Source organism: Mytilus edulis, chromosome 14, assembly GCF_963676685.1.
Source record: "Mytilus edulis chromosome 14, xbMytEdul2.2, whole genome shotgun sequence".
NCBI lineage: Eukaryota > Metazoa > Mollusca > Bivalvia > Mytilida > Mytilidae > Mytilus > Mytilus edulis.
The window spans coordinates 35,237,501-35,253,999 of NC_092357.1; the positions used below are offsets into that span (position 1 = coordinate 35,237,501).

General features: G+C 32.3%; 1 protein-coding gene across 4 annotated transcripts in view; it reads right to left on the bottom strand.

Annotated features, from left to right (window-relative positions):
• Positions 1 to 12,488: 12,488 nt before the first annotated feature.
• LOC139503253 (retinoic acid receptor alpha-like) overlaps positions 12,489 to 16,499 on the bottom strand; it is a 31,232-nt gene continuing 27,221 nt past the window's right edge. For all 4 annotated transcript variants that reach the window (XM_071293015.1, XM_071293014.1, XM_071293017.1 and 1 more), the window contains one exon: positions 12,489 to 15,366. In XM_071293015.1, coding sequence (XP_071149116.1) covers positions 15,266 to 15,366 — 101 coding nt within the window. In that variant the 3' untranslated portion in view covers positions 12,489 to 15,265. The remainder of the gene's footprint in view (positions 15,367 to 16,499) is intronic.

Below are 16,499 nucleotides of genomic sequence, written 5' to 3' on the forward strand. Positions count from 1 at the left end.
CAACAAATAACACCCTGTAAAAAAAAAATGGGCAATTATTTATTTACCTTGGTACCATTAAAAATACTTTGTCTTGTACTGTTTCTAATTTTGATTAGAACAGATTACAAATGTAGGGGGAAACTATAAACTCCTTCATTTTTCAACCCAGATCCTTAATTGACACTTCAGCGAAAACAAACAAAAAATATTATACCAGGGTTTTCGATATCACAAACTAGTCAAAACATTTACTAAATTTTATCATCGGTATAAGGACACCATTCGTAAATATAGCTCAACATGCAGACTTCTTATACGTTCAGGTATTTCATATCCAATTTTTTTATGGAAATATTCTTTATAAAGGACGAAAATGTCAGTATTTACCTCAGAAACTAACAAAACCTTTAAATAGACTTATTAAGAAGGGATATAGTTACGATACTGTTGTCAGGTCATTAAAAATTGCATATTTTGGCGTTAATATTGATTCACTTATAGGGTCTTTGCATCGGAACTAATATAAAAAAGAAGATGTGGTATGATTGCTAATGAAACAACTATCCACAAAAGACTAAAATGACACAGACATTTACAACTATAGGTCACCGTACGGCCTTTAACAATGAGCAAAGCCCATACCGCATAGTCAGCTATAAAAGGCCCCGATAAGACAATGTAAAACAATTCAAACGAGAAAACTAACGGCCTTATTTATGTAAAAAAAATAAACACATTTATTCAAAAACCAGTTGTTGGCATGACATGGGTTATGTTCTTCTCATATATGTTATGATGTATGATACTAAACCCCTTAACGGAAAGGATTGTGCCTGATATTCATATGATGAAAGAAGAATGTATTTTCGGTCATTTATGTATTATTGTCATTTTGTTTATCTTCTTTGGTTACATCTTCTGACATCAGACTCGGACTTCTTTTGAACTGAATTTAAATGTGCGTATTGTTATGAGTTTACTGTTCTACATTGGCTAGAGGTATAGGGGAGGGTTGAGATCTCATCATCATGTTTAACCCCGTCGCATTTTTGCACCTGTCCCAAGTCAGGAGCCTATGGCCTTTGTTAGTCTTGTATCATTTTAATTTTAGTTTCTTTTGTACAATTTGGAAATAAGTATGGCGTTCGTTATCACTGAACTAGTATATATTTGTTTAGGTGCCAACTGAAGGACGCCTCCAGGTGCGGAAAATTTATCGCTACATTGAATACCTGTTGGTGACCTTCTGCTGATGTTTTTTTCTATGGTCGGGTTGTTGTCTCTTTGACACATTTCCCATTTCCATTCTCAATTTTATACATATGCAAGTTGTGCTGTATTGTCTTTTGGTTATTTTTCCTTACGGCAAATATTTTTCAAATTTCAAAATAATATAGAGGCAGATTTTCCTTAAAGTTACTAGATTCTATTTATCATTATCTTTGTTTACATTAATGATGCTTCAAATATTGACCAACTTTCAAATAATTTTCAACATTAAAGAATTAGTAAACTAACACACGTCAGTTAACTTAATATGAAAATGCGGAGTTGTGTTAGGGAACAACCATTTTCGTTTAACTTCAAAGAAGGGGGTTGGGAGTTATGGTTTTTTGTCGAAGTAAGAATTTAATTTTTCAAATCTATCATTTTTTATATTTGATACTATAAGGTATTGGAGGGAGGGGGTCTGGATTCAGAATAAATTTTTTTGTCATCTGCTTACTAGGCCAGATTAATTTTCAAATTGGTGATCAAAATATTTTGAAAAAAATAAGTTAAATGGTTGTTTCCTTATGACTGACAATGAGACCACAATCCCGTAGAGTGTTAATGATATGGATATAGCATCATTCTATAGATGGCTGTACGGCATTCAACAATGAGCAAAAATACGTATCGCTTCAGAAGTCCCCGACATTACAAAATGTGAAACATTTCAAAGGGAAAAAGCAACAGTCTATTTTTTCATGTTTGTGTTTTAACAATGAACTAAACAAATATAAAAACATCAAGCAATATCAACCGTTAAATTAAAGGCTCATTTACATAACTCAAATTTTACATTTCAATGGACCCCCCCCCCCCCCCCTTCCTTAAGCAATACACATCTCAACTGTGACTAAACAAAAAACAGAAATTCTTACTACAGACATCCGTCAACTGCAACTACAGAATAAGTAACTTGTAAGAGAGTTTTTCTAAGTCAATAGCCGGGTAATTTCCGAACAGAAATTTCCATGCATAATTCAAAGCTGGTATATTCATTTAACGTGTTTAAACTTATTATAACCATATTATTTGAACATTAAAAGTACAAGAAAAATGGACATGCGACAGAATCAAACTTCGGTACATAAGGGTGCTATAAACAGTTTCGTATAAAAAACTAGGGGTTATTCCCTGACTAAAAATAACCATGGAGGGAAACCCCTGTTTATTAACTCAATTGGTGCAAAAGTATCATGTTTTTTGTGTTTGATTGTAAAAAATAGTTAATTAGCTTTCAATTAAAACAGGTTGAATGATTGAAATATTTTTAAAAATTAAATTAACTTTACATGTTTTGAGGGGAGACAACTTTGTAAACATCCTGTTTTTTTGGCAGTGAAAATTGAAAACTTATTTGCAGCCACTGTAGCTCCTTTCGGAGCAGGAAACCGTACCCTGAAACAAGATTTTTTTGAAAGGCCAGGTAAAAACCTACAAATTTCATACAGTTTTGATTATGAAAAATGTGCATGGATCATGTCTTCATGTCTGTGCACATGACCTGGTTTCAAGTTTTTTCTGTCAAAATTAGAGCTTTTTTCCCCCATGTTCATTGGATGGAATGTTTTTAATATATTAAAAGTACACATTATTTTTATTTCATTATAAACTAGAGAACATTCTGATTCCAGTGATATCAAGTTTTATACAAGTATCTTTATTAATCAGTCCACCACTAAGGGTCACTTATGCATGGTCCCTAAAAATGTGACGTCATAGAAAAAAACTAATGATTGCACCCTTAAAGGGACAAATATATATTATAGTGATGTTTTAGCATAGAAAAGTGCATGCGAATGGAGTAAAATAATTCTGAAAAATATTGTATGGCATGTATACTTTAATTTAAAAGCATCAGTTTGGTATATTTAATGCAAATATTACAGATTTGTACATAGCAACCAGAAATAAGAAAACCAGACTCTGCGCGAATATTGAAGTTTTTTGCATCTTTTTGCGACGTCATGATATTTTATTTAATCTCTCATATATTTGAAACCATAGGTTGCACATTTAAAGTGAAGATATTTTCTACTTTGACCTTTACTACTGGTCAGTGTGACATAAATCTTAATTCATTATATTATATATTTGGTACTTTTTATAGTCTTAAAGGTACATGTGCCATTCCTAAGAAAAACACTTTTTCCATATTTTTCTCAACTCAGCTATAACTTAGTTCACATAATACTAGGGACAAAATATATTTCAAGTAACTTTAGTCATGCTTATTTCATAGTTTTTATTCTATTTATTCAAAAGAAACCCTATTTTATGAATTATTTTCTTTGTAAAACTGATGAAAATGAGATACAGGAAATGTTTGGAATTAGCTGGTTTAACTGTTTGCCACTGGCCAATATGTCAGTACTACGCGACATGAGAAAAGAGCTGTATTATCACTATTCGTGGTCACAATCCTTAAAGTAAGACATCATTTTAATCGGTATAGTGTACAGATTCAGAAAAGCTAAGAAATTTTAATATATTGAATATAAAGTTTTGCCTTAAGGGTGCTATAAACAGTTTCGTATAAAAAACTAGGGGTTATTCCCTGACTAAAAATAACCATGGAGGGAAACCCCTGTTTATTAACTCAATTGGTGCAAAAGTATCATGTTTTTTGTGTTTGATTGTAAAAAATAGTTAATTAGCTTTCAATTAAAACAGGTTGAATGATTGAAATATTTTTAAAAATTAAATTAACTTTACATGTTTTGAGGGGAGACAACTTTGTAAACATCCTGTTTTTTTGGCAGTGAAAATTGAAAACTTATTTGCAGCCACTGTAGCTCCTTTCGGAGCAGGAAACCGTACCCTGAAACAAGATTTTTTTGAAAGGCCAGGTAAAAACCTACAAATTTCATACAGTTTTGATTATGAAAAATGTGCATGGATCATGTCTTCATGTCTGTGCACATGACCTGGTTTCAAGTTTTTTCTGTCAAAATTAGAGCTTTTTTCCCCCATGTTCATTGGATGGAATGTTTTTAATATATTAAAAGTACACATTATTTTTATTTCATTATAAACTAGAGAACATTCTGATTCCAGTGATATCAAGTTTTATACAAGTATCTTTATTAATCAGTCCACCACTAAGGGTCACTTATGCATGGTCCCTAAAAATGTGACGTCATAGAAAAAAACTAATGATTGCACCCTAAGGTGTCTGCATACAAGGTATATATAATTTGGAAGCATCCAGGTGTTAGAATCTTCTGAAAAGCTTTTACTAATAGCGTATGCTATTGGTTTTGCCGCCACTAGTGTTTAACCCAATATGTCTCGCATTCTAAGAGAGACTTCCGTCGCAGGCGATAGAAAAAAAAACCCGGATAAATTGGAATTTGAATACTTCAAGGAAAATAACTCAAAAACAATTGGACAGATTTCTTTCAATTGTCTGGGAATATATAAATTCTGTCAAAAACTGAGACAAATGGTCAAATTGATATTGCTGGGTTAAAATCTTTCGTTTTGAGCATTGTTTTGCAATTTACACTTTTAACCAAGTTTTCAAAATAAGTTAAAAAAAGGTTTTAATATTTACATTTTAGGGGTGATAACTTTTCATACGATCTCTAGATTTTTCTTTTTTTTTTCCCTCCAGTTTAATATAACTTGCCATGTTGATAAGTATATTTGTATGTTATACTTTTAACTTGGCTCCTTTAGTTTTTTGTTGTTGTTGTTGTTATGTTAGCCCAAAAGTGCAGTTTAACCCCTTATTCACATGTAGCCACGGTGGCAGTGTTGGTTGATCAAACTGGATGGAAATAAAAGCCTTCACGTAGTAGACATCCTATAGATTAAGCAAAAAAAATTTGTTTTAACCCATGGAGCGGTTTCAAAGAATATGATAATGTTTTAAAGAAAAGTTTACGGAAAACCGAATTGAGCGACAGATGAGGAAGACAGTGGTGAAAAAAGTTCATATGGCCCTTCACTAAAGAAGCATGATATTAAATGCATACATGTCTAAGTTAAGAAATATAACTACAATATAGGTTACAAACGTTTTTATCCTGACAATATCACAGTGCCGATACTAATGAAACAATTAGACCTACCTGCCGCGTAAAGGGCTAACGTGAAATTAAACCCTGACCACTTGGGATTGTAACTTTGTAACACTCTGGACCGCAATGGTCACGCAGAGGTCCAATTGTAGCATTGTGCTGTCAGCACGCTATCTTGTTACTAGCTACTCCGGTGAAGTGCGATGCTGGTAGCGATGAAGTGCAATGGACTACGTATACGTAATCTATATTTACAATGCGTTTACAGCCGATTTCATCGAGTGTGTAGGTGAAGGTAATATCTTTGGTTAGCTTGCTTGCTATCATAACCATGACGTCATTATCAGGTTAGGTAAACTACCCTCATTTAATAGTAGACTAGCTACAGTAGTCCGACAGATAACCAATACATATGTCTGTAGAACTAGACTACTTCGGAAGGAGGGTAGTATACCATACCTAATAAGGACTTCACAGTTCAGCTATATAAAGCAAGCTAACCAAAGATATTACCTTTACCTACACACTTACTGAAATCGGCAGTAAGGTCGATTTAGAAGTCAGTTTGTTTGTTAAGCACGCAGTTGTTTGGTTATTAATTAATCGGAGCTTATACACTATTAATACCTCGGCAAACGGGGAGTGATTGGTGGAGAGGGATAGACATCCTTCTTTAGCTTGAATTTGTGTTGAAAAAAAGGTTCTTGTTGTGTGCGATGGAGCATGATATTTTTGAAACACATATAGGTGCACAGATAGACTCTCCGTATAATAAAATTACGGTTACACGAATAACCCATGAGAGGAGCCATATAAATCTAAAATATTAACGCAGAACTATGCTCATACGCAGACATCAAAGATGACGATCTCGCATTTATGCAAACTTTATCTGTACATAGACAATAACGCTTAAATTCAAATGTATATGCCACTTATTAGAAATCTTCTCATGATAATTGATCATCTACAGATTTTAAACTAACCATCTAGACCATCGTACTTCAGTATGACCATCACACATCGGCGTGACCATCGCACTTAAGCGTCCATATCTCAACTCTGAGACCTACACATATATAATCAAGACAGAGTATCCTCAAAATAAATATTAATAATCTCTAAGCGGGTGAAGAAAAGGTTGTTTTCGTGCTACGTTTTCTAAACTTTTATTTCACATGCTTTCGTGCATATTAGTCGCTGTGTTTCAACAAAATGATTCAAAACGCAACGTGTCAGCTTCTAAACCTTTTTTATGTTCATTGTGATATAGACGTTCTATTTTAGTATTTACTAACTAATAGGTCTTGTCCTGAAAACTGAATATTTTTTAGTTTTCTACAGCGGGAATTAGCAGTGAAGTTCTCGTTTCAAGATTTAAACAAAAGTTAATACATGTATGAAGACAGAGCTGTCTCCAACTGACCTATTCCGTCTGTCATAATACCTTATTCTTAAAAACATCATTTGTACTAATCATTCGCCAATCGGACTTGTTTTTAAATGATCGGTAATGTGAAAAGTTTTTTTGAGAGAATGAAAAATGACTCGCAATCTTAATTACAACTTTTTTCAGTTTTTTTGTTTTTAATAATTAATCATTTTAATCAATATTTCAATATTACGTGGGTGGAGCTTCAGCCATGGTATAACATGAAAATGAATATGTTGTACCATAGCTAAGCTCCGCCTTCTTTCCTTTGGATTCTAGTTGAGCTGCATATTTAATTAGCAAAGTATGGTACAACATAAATTTGCATATAATATACCATGGTTTTCCCTAAACACACTTTTTAAGCAAATTATTGCACTAAAACATCAAAGGAAAAAATCCAATTTATGTTACAAGCTGATTTGTAACAATTTGGACATAAAAGTTTATCCAAAGTGACATGGTTTTATTCCAGAAACCAACTTGATTGACATTATCGAGGAGTGATTCTTTTGCACAGAAATGGTGAGCAACTTGACAGGTGCCACATGCAAGTGGAGAAGGATCTTCTTTCAAAAGGTATCCTTGGAAAGCAACTGAGATCACCTCCCATTTATTGCGATGTTTGTGTTACTCGGTTTACTATGATGTGTTTTGAGGAGGTTGTTAGTCTATTGATCGTTTTTTGCCATGGTGTTGTTGTTTTGTTTTTGTGTTGTCATTAATATAGGTGTTGTATTCTTGAATTTTAATAGTATAATAAACCCAAATGGCAATATTAAAACATAAACTATGCAAATTATTTTCTCTGAACTAGTACACAATTTAGTTTATGGACCAATCGAAGCCCGCCTGCAGATGCATGATTTTCTCTTTGTGTTGAAGACCCATTGGTGGCTTTGAGCTGTTCTCTGCTCTAATTCTGGTTGTTGTCTCTTTGACAAATTCTCCCTTTTCCATCCTCAACTTCGTTAGATTTAATGAACCAGGACTAAGATACAGACGTTAACAGAACCCAATAATCTTCATAGAAATGAGAAAAATACCAATGCTTGTAAAACTGCTGCCAAATACAATTGACTTTTCAAAATTGGTTCCCTATTCACAAACTTTAACTTGTAAACAGTGTAAAAGTTTCAAAGTCAATTAGCCTTGATTGGGGTAGGGCCAAATAATCTCAAATTCTTATACTATCATTGACTTAACATTAGTGGCTCATAAGTACTGATCGAATCACAAACTTTAACATGTAAACTAGGCAAACCATTCAAAATCAATAGACCGTGCATGAGGAGGTAGGGCCAAATGATATGTGCCAATGCTTATGCAGGCTATGCATCTGCATACCAAATATCATTGACCTTCTACAAGTGGTTCCTTATAAAATAACCTAATCACAAATCCAGACATGTAAAGCACAAGTTTCAAAGTCAATAAACCATGACTGAGAGGGCAAGAATAAATGGTCTCCATGGAAATGAGATTTGCCAATGCTAATACAAGTGCATGCTAAATATTATTGACCTACCACTAATGGTCCCCTATAAAGTGACATAATCACAAAATTTTAGACGATTCCACCATCAGAAAAAGCATACCCACTTTTAGAATCCAACAAGGGGAGGCAAATATATATTGGTAACATTCCTATTTTTATAACAATAACTCTTACAAGAAGTATTTTGCCTAGAAAATTGATTTTGCATTTTGGGATTCATGGTGAATTTGAAGAGATTCATGTAAAAGTAATGCACGGTACATTTGCACATGTCATGTCTATCCTCATTTGCTGAATGTCATCTTTTAACAGTTTTGATGTACATGACTTGTAGAAGGTTCTCAACTATGTAATCATTTTTGTCTTGCTAGAATCCTTTACCTTTTCGAGGTTTTTAAGATATATATAGACAAAAACTGCATTTTACCTCAATGTTCTATTTTAAGTCATGTCCTACATGCTGATTTACAGACAGGATCATTGTACACATCTTCTGGAGATAAAACCTGTTTGTAAAAGTTATTGAACTACAATGAGAGTGCCAAGTGATGAAAACTGATTAAGGAGTTCTGGTATGATTGCCAATGAGACAACTATCCACATAAGTCCAAATGTGTACTACATATTGGTGTAGTACACTGTTAATTGCAAGTTATTTTTTTTCATTGGAGAGAATGATGGAATTGTTGTCCAAAAAAACTGCTAATTTTGTGCAGTGATATATAGAGGTTAATAAAATAAATAAAATAAATGATTATATATTATTCCATGAGGTATGATTGCCATTAGTTCACCCGAGACTATTTATGAGTGGTTTTATGTACTATATATTGATGAGGTGTACTGTCTATTGCTACTGCTATTTTTTCTCATTGGAGAGAAATCAATGGAATCAGTGCTTGTGAATAGCCTCATCTTTTGTAAGGTGATACATACAGGTTGATAAAATAAAGGATTATAGATCATTCAATGAAGTATGATAACCTACTTTCTCTAATTCTTCGTCAATTTATCCCTTTCTGCACCCATTGTATAAAAAAATTTAATCAATGTGTGGTTCGTTTGATCTCAGTTCTTCATTGGTTAAAATACGATTATGACGTCGACTTTTCTTGTTTTCCTCTGAATTTCCTATTGTGACGGCATGAAAAAAGGCGACCATGCCTGATGACGTCACATAAAAAGAACATATTTTTGCAGATCAATCTCAAAGTAGGAATAAGTTTGCCTGCATATTGTTTGAAAATCAATAGAGAAACAGATTCTACCACCAAATCTCGTGTAATACGATATTTATCCACTCTCGACGGTTAAATTTTAAATATTTAAAACGCTCGGCGAGCCTCATGTTTTAAATTTAACTGTCTCGAGTGGATAAGTATCGTATCATAATCAATGCAGTGGTAGAATCTATATATAAGTATCCACCTGAGACCAAACAATAAGGATTTTATAAATTATGTTTGAACGACTTTTAATGTCCTGTATTTTGGTGTAGTGTACTTTTAATTTTTCTCATTGGGAGAATGATGATGGAATCAGTGCATGTAAATAGCCACACCTTATGTTATGTGATCACAAGCCATTCAACACTGAGGGAGGGTAGGAGGGGTCCTGATCCCGAACTCCCGGACTTAAAAACACCAGATCCCGAAATCCCGGGCTTAAAAACACAAAATCCCGAGGTCCCGAAATTCGAAAAAAAGAATTCCCGGATCCCGAAGGGGTCAATCCCGAAATCCCGAGCTTAAAAACACCCGATCCCGGAGTCCCGATAAAGGTCCTATCCCCCCTCAACACTGAAATTGTACCTTTAAACCCAGCTCATGTGGTTGCTCTCAACACCAATCTTAATTCACTAGGATTGTCAGTTTTTCCATTGAAGGTCAGTGGTTTTCTCTGGACACTCCGTCTTGCTTCACCCATAAAGACTGACTGTCATGTTATAGCCCCAAAAGTGGTGTAAAACACCAACAATCAATCAAATTCTATAATTATATATAATTTAATTTTTGATGTAACACGTCTTCTGATTGGCTGACGTTATTTTGTTATCAGCCCATAGACATAATTAAGTCATGTGACCGTGACGTCATCAACGTTTTTTCATGGTTTTCTATGGTTTAAAATAGAATTTAGAATTAAATTATAAGAAGTGACTGTAATATTTTCTCTGTCTATTCTAAATAACATAAACCAGATGCTCCGCAGGGCGTAGCTTTAAACGACCGCAGAGGTTGAACCCTGAACGGTTAGGGCAAGTATGGACACAACATTCAAGCTGGATTCAGCTCTAAATTTGGATTGTGATTAAATAGTTGACACAGCATAGGTTTCTGACACAGAATGAATGTGTTCTAATGAACTTAAAATTTTTGTTTCTCTTAGAGCAATTCACTATGCTGTTGAATATTAATCCTCTCAAAAAAATGTTTGAAGAAATTTTCTTTTTTATTTATGAAATTTCAAATGAGAAAAATTGAACCCAATTTTTTTAATCACATCCCCCTTTCCCTTATTCCAAAACTAATCTCAATTAAAATTTCTAATGGAGTTTGCAACAATAACTACTCATTTAAATACATCATAAAATATTAAGATGTAAAAAAACTGCTTGTTATCACTGAATGGTAAAGATTATTTTAATTTATCAGTTGGTAGTAAAAAGTGAATATACATTGTATATTGTATATAACAAAGATTTAAGTTGATTCTGGACAAAGAAAGATAACTCCAATTAAAAAAAAATCTTGCTATTGCACAATATTTTGCAATTAGATATTTCTTGCTTACTATTCTGGACAAAGAAAGATAACTCTAATTAAAAAAAAATTTGATATTTCACAATATTGTGCAATTAGATATTTCTTGCCATTGCGCAATACTGTGCAATTGAAAAGACTTGCTATTGCACAATACTTAATATAATAATTTTAGATCCTGATTTGGACCCACTTGAAAACTGGGCCCATAATAAAAAATCTAAGTACATTTTTGGATTCAGCATATCAAAGAACTTCAAGATTTCAATTTTTGTTAAAATCAGACTAAGTTTAATTTTGGACCCTTTGGACTTTAGTGTAGACCAATTTGAAAACAGGACCAAAAATGAAGAATCTACATACACAGTTAGATTTGGTATATCAAAGAACCCCATTTATTCAATTTTTGATGAAATCATACAAAGTTTAATTTTGGACCCCGATTTGGACCAACTTGAAAACTGGGCCAATAATCAAGAATCTAAGTACATTTTTAGATTCAGCATATCAAAGAACCTAACTGATTCATTTTTTGTCAAAATCAAACTAAGTTTAATTTTGGACCCTTTGGACCTTAATGTAGACCAATTTGAAAACGGGACCAAAAGTTAAGAATCTACATACACAGTCATGACAGTTAGATTCAGCATATCAAAGAACCCCAATTATTCAATTTTGATGAAATCAAACAAAAGTTTAATTTTGGACCCTTTGGGCCCCTTATTATGTTGGGACCAAAACTCCCAAAATCAAACCCAACCTTTCTTTTATGGTCATAAACCTTGTGTTTAAATTTCATAGATTTCTATTTACTTATACTAACGTTATGGTGCGAAAACCAAGAAAAATGCTTAATTGGGTCCCTTTTTGGCCCCTAATTCCTAAACTGTTGGGACCTAAACTCCCAAAATCAATACAAACCTTCCTTTTGTAGTCATTAACATTGTGTTTCAATTTCATTGATTTCTATTTACTTAAACTAATGTTATTGTGCGAAAACCAAGAATAATGCTTATTTGGGCCCTTTTTTGGCCCCTAATTCCTAAACTGTTGAGACCAAAACTCCCAAAATCGATCCCAACCGTTCTTTTGTGGTCATAAACCTTGTGTCAAAATTTCATAGATTTCTATTAACTTAAACTAAAGTTATAGTGCGAAAACCAAGAAAATGCTTATTTGGGCCCTTTTTGGCCCCTAATTCCTAAAATGTTGGGACCAAAACTCCCAAAATCAATACCAACCTTCCTTTTGTGGTCATAAACCTTGTGTTAAAATTTCATAGATTTCCATTCACTTTTACTAAAGTTAGAGTGCGAAAACTAAAAGTATTCGGACGACGGACGACGACGCCAACGTGATAGCAATATACGACGATCGTATAAAAATGTGGTGCACACTGTTAAATAACCAGCTATGCGCGTTATTCAGTGTGCACCAATTTTTTTATGTTATTTCGAATAGACAGAAAAAATATTAAAGTCATTCCTCTAATGTTTATAGGTAAAATAAATAAATTCAAATACATAGGATTATAGTTTATTCCATGAGGTAGTTGTAGACTTAATATATAATATATATACACAACCAACAGACATAAATAAAACTAGCTCATACAATAGAGTATTTAAAACCATAGATCAAATATTCTATAAATTCATTCTGGAAAATATAATTGAATGCATTGTAAGAATTTCACAGATTGTATATTAGATATAACAATATTCTTAAAAAGATTCAATGATCAAATGCTATCTTTTTTTCTTTTATGAAATTGCCTTGGATTCAAACTGATCTATATTATGAACAAGTATGTAAAAGTTCTAGAAATTTATTTATCTAGCATACACATTAAATAAATTTTGTATTCATCTTGCAACAAAAATGTTTTCTTTTTCAAAATGGAGTTTTATGTTGTAAATGCAATAAATAAGATTAATAGATATGACTTAAATTGAAGAAAGCATTTATCTGAAAGGAAGACTTTCAAAGCATAATTTGAAACACTTAAATAAGCTCTTACATAGATCCTTAAACATTTTGTCAATGCTATCTGATAATATAAGTATTTTTGTTGTTGTAAGGTAGAGTATAATAGATACTATCAACATGCAGACTAAACAAGAATGCTCCAAAAATTGTGATTGCGCAATACAGGCAACTGGAAATAAGAAATTTTTGATGTTTTTATTAAACATAAAAATGCAAAAGTTTGATATTTTTCCCTTTTACAGGATGATTTTATCGAAGCTTTAAAGTTGATAATAAATATTTTAAAACTTTTTGTAGTGATTAAACTTTTCACAGGCACTGAAAAACTAAATAAGTGTGTACATATTTCTTTTCAAAACTAATTGTAGCTTTTTAACAAGGAGCTTCCATTCTGTAATAAAATAAAGTCATAAAAATTACATTCAAACCAAAAGTTACCACAAGACAAAAGTCTTAATATCACCAACTAAACTGTCACATTTTAATACTTTTAGTACATAGTTCATAATATCAACAACTCCAACTTTCACATTTAAAACTTTTAGTACATAGTTGACAGCACAAAAAAAATCACACATTAGAGCTAAATTAATTGACTGTAAAGATAGTACTTTGAATTTAAGTAAAAAAATATTCACATTATAACTAATTTTTCTGAGTGTGTAGATAGTACCCTGAAGTTCAGTATAAATTAAAGAAAAATTTTGCTATGAAATACCACTTTTTGACAATATTTTCTGTTCTTGTTGAAAAATGAACCACATTTCACATAAGACATTTTTAAATGTTTGGAAGAAAAACAAACTTTAATAGCACATTAGTCAAAATAACACATCTTAAGGGGTGCCAAACAGTTTGAATGTAAGAATGCTTTTTTTTTTTAACATTTACTATTGTAAAATCTACGATTCAATTGCACAGATTTTCATCTCTTCTTAAAATTGAGTCACAAAATTACAAACATATATCAGTTAAAAAGGAAGATTTTGTTGTAGAAAATAGCAGTCTTATTCAATAGGAAGCTTAACATTAACTAAATTGTTATAAAAACATTTAGTTGACTTGGAATACATTATCTCCCTTTGTTGGTAAAATTCAATCTTAATAAATCAACCAAATAAAACTTGTTCTCTAAATATCATAAAGTATCACAGATATTTCTTAGTTTTTGCACATAATACAATCAAAAGACACAAGGTTATTAAATACAGTGATTGAACCTGCCTGTTTCTACAAGTATAAATTCTTACTTTATTTATTTACTTTCATGGGTACCCATTTTGTTGATTGAGGAAAAAAATATTTTTGTGGAAACATGATTTCATGGTTTAAACATTCTCGATACTGGCCTTTAGAAAATGGTGATTTCCTTGAACATCTAAATCCACGATTAACCTTTTATCCACAAAATCCTAGAAAATCGATACCAAAAAAGTCAATAATTTATTAAAGGCAAACAAGTTTTTGAATTTTAATTAAGTTCCAAGTTCTAATTGTAAATTATTTTTACCTTTTCATAGGCGGATCCAGGGGGGCGGGGGGCCCTGGGGGACCCGGGCCCCCCTTTAGTGGCAAAAATTTGGTTGATTATATAGGGAATCATTGAAGCATGCCTGGAGCAGCCCCCGCTTTGGTCAGTCAGTGGGCCCCCCTTAGGACAAGTTCTGGATCCGCCACTGCTTTTCAATTCTGCACGAAAAAATATGTAAAAACAAAAATTCCTAAATTTAAAATCTGAATACAGCAATGTCTGTGATATGAAAACTAAACCTGAGATTTTCATAGATAACTTTTACAAATTACTTATGAGTGAGCACATATTCTGTAAATCTGACAAATAGTTTATTCTTTTGTTTATCTTAAAAAAAATCAAATATGAATATGGTTCATATTTTACACATGAAAAATCATTTGCATCCAAATGCTAGCATACGTCAAGATGAATGTATAATAATGATAGTAATAGTAATCTGGGATAAATAATCTCTCTGCAATGGAAAGTAAAAAGCTGGAGATTTTTTCCTTTCCTGAAACAGATTCAAATGTTACGATTCTGGTGTTGGGAAGAATCTGTCATTCAAATATATACGACGACAACGATCGTCAATTCTACCCAAGTCATCAATTCACAGATGTAAAACATAATCTGTGTACATAATTATCACTTTGCTCAGGTATACCATGAAGTAAAACAAAATCCTTCACAAGATTTTTACCAATATCTGTTACAATAAATCAGACAACTGGAAGATTACCCAGAATTCCTTGGAAGATACGCTCTAACACAAACAGCAGAATTTTGATTACGTCATGGTATACAAACATTTTCAGTTCTATCCAACATTTCTATAATTAATGGCGGAAGTTCATCGGGCATTTCCAGCCGTAAATGTAATACTCTTTCAGCACCTGTAAAAAGAAGACAGAAATATTATCTATGGTAGAGATACAAAAGGCACTTCATTCTACGGGTAAAATAGAGTTGGGTTCCAAAAGGCCAAAACAATTATTCATGAAAAATATAGATGAGTTCCATGTCACCACAAGAGGTTTCAAATATGTATAAAAAATAATTGAAACTAACAACTTGATTTCTCTTGAATCTAAATTAATGCAATTTAGAATTAATACATTCCTTTAAAATATGTGCCCATAATGCATAAGGAATAATATTGCATGTACCAGAATGTATTCACTTCTCAATTATATCTTGGCACTTGTCACATTGAGATACATCCAAAATTTTTCTATTCATACATTTATTATATCAAATTATCTCCCTTTGTTATTTGATGTCAAGGATTTCCAAATTGGATTTGAAATGTATACAGGACCTTCCATAACTGATCATGAAGACCTATTTATTTTGGAGGGTACCAATTTTCATAGAATGAAGAAAAATTACAATTTCATATTTTTGATATATATGGTTTTACCAAAGTCTGCTTTAAAAGCCTTTTGAAAATTTCTACATCATTAACCATTTGACTTCCAATACCTATAAACACAAAATAAAAAAAAACTAGAGGCTCTAAAGAGCCTGTGTCGCTCACCTTGGTCTATGTGAATATTAAAGGAAGCAGATGGATTCATGACAAAATTGTGTTTTGGTGATGGTGATGTGTTTGTACATCTTACTTTACTGAACATTCTTGCTGCTTAAAATTATCTCTATCTATAATGAACTTGGCCCATTAGTTTCAGTGGAAAATGTTAGTAAAAATTTAAAAATTGACTATAAAGAACAATAACTCCTTAACATGCTTAAGGGGTCAACTGACCATTTCAGTCATGTTGACTTATTTGTAAATCTTACTTTGCTGAACATTATTGCTGTTTACTGTTTATCTCTATCTATAATAATATTCAAGATAATAACCAAAAACAGCATAATTTCCTTAAAATTACTAATTCAGGGGCAGCAACCCAACAACGGGTTATCTGATTCATCTGAAAATTTTAAAGCAGATAGATCTTCACCTGTTTAACAATTCTACCCCATGTCAGATTTGCTCTAAATGCTTTGGTTTTTGAGTTATAAG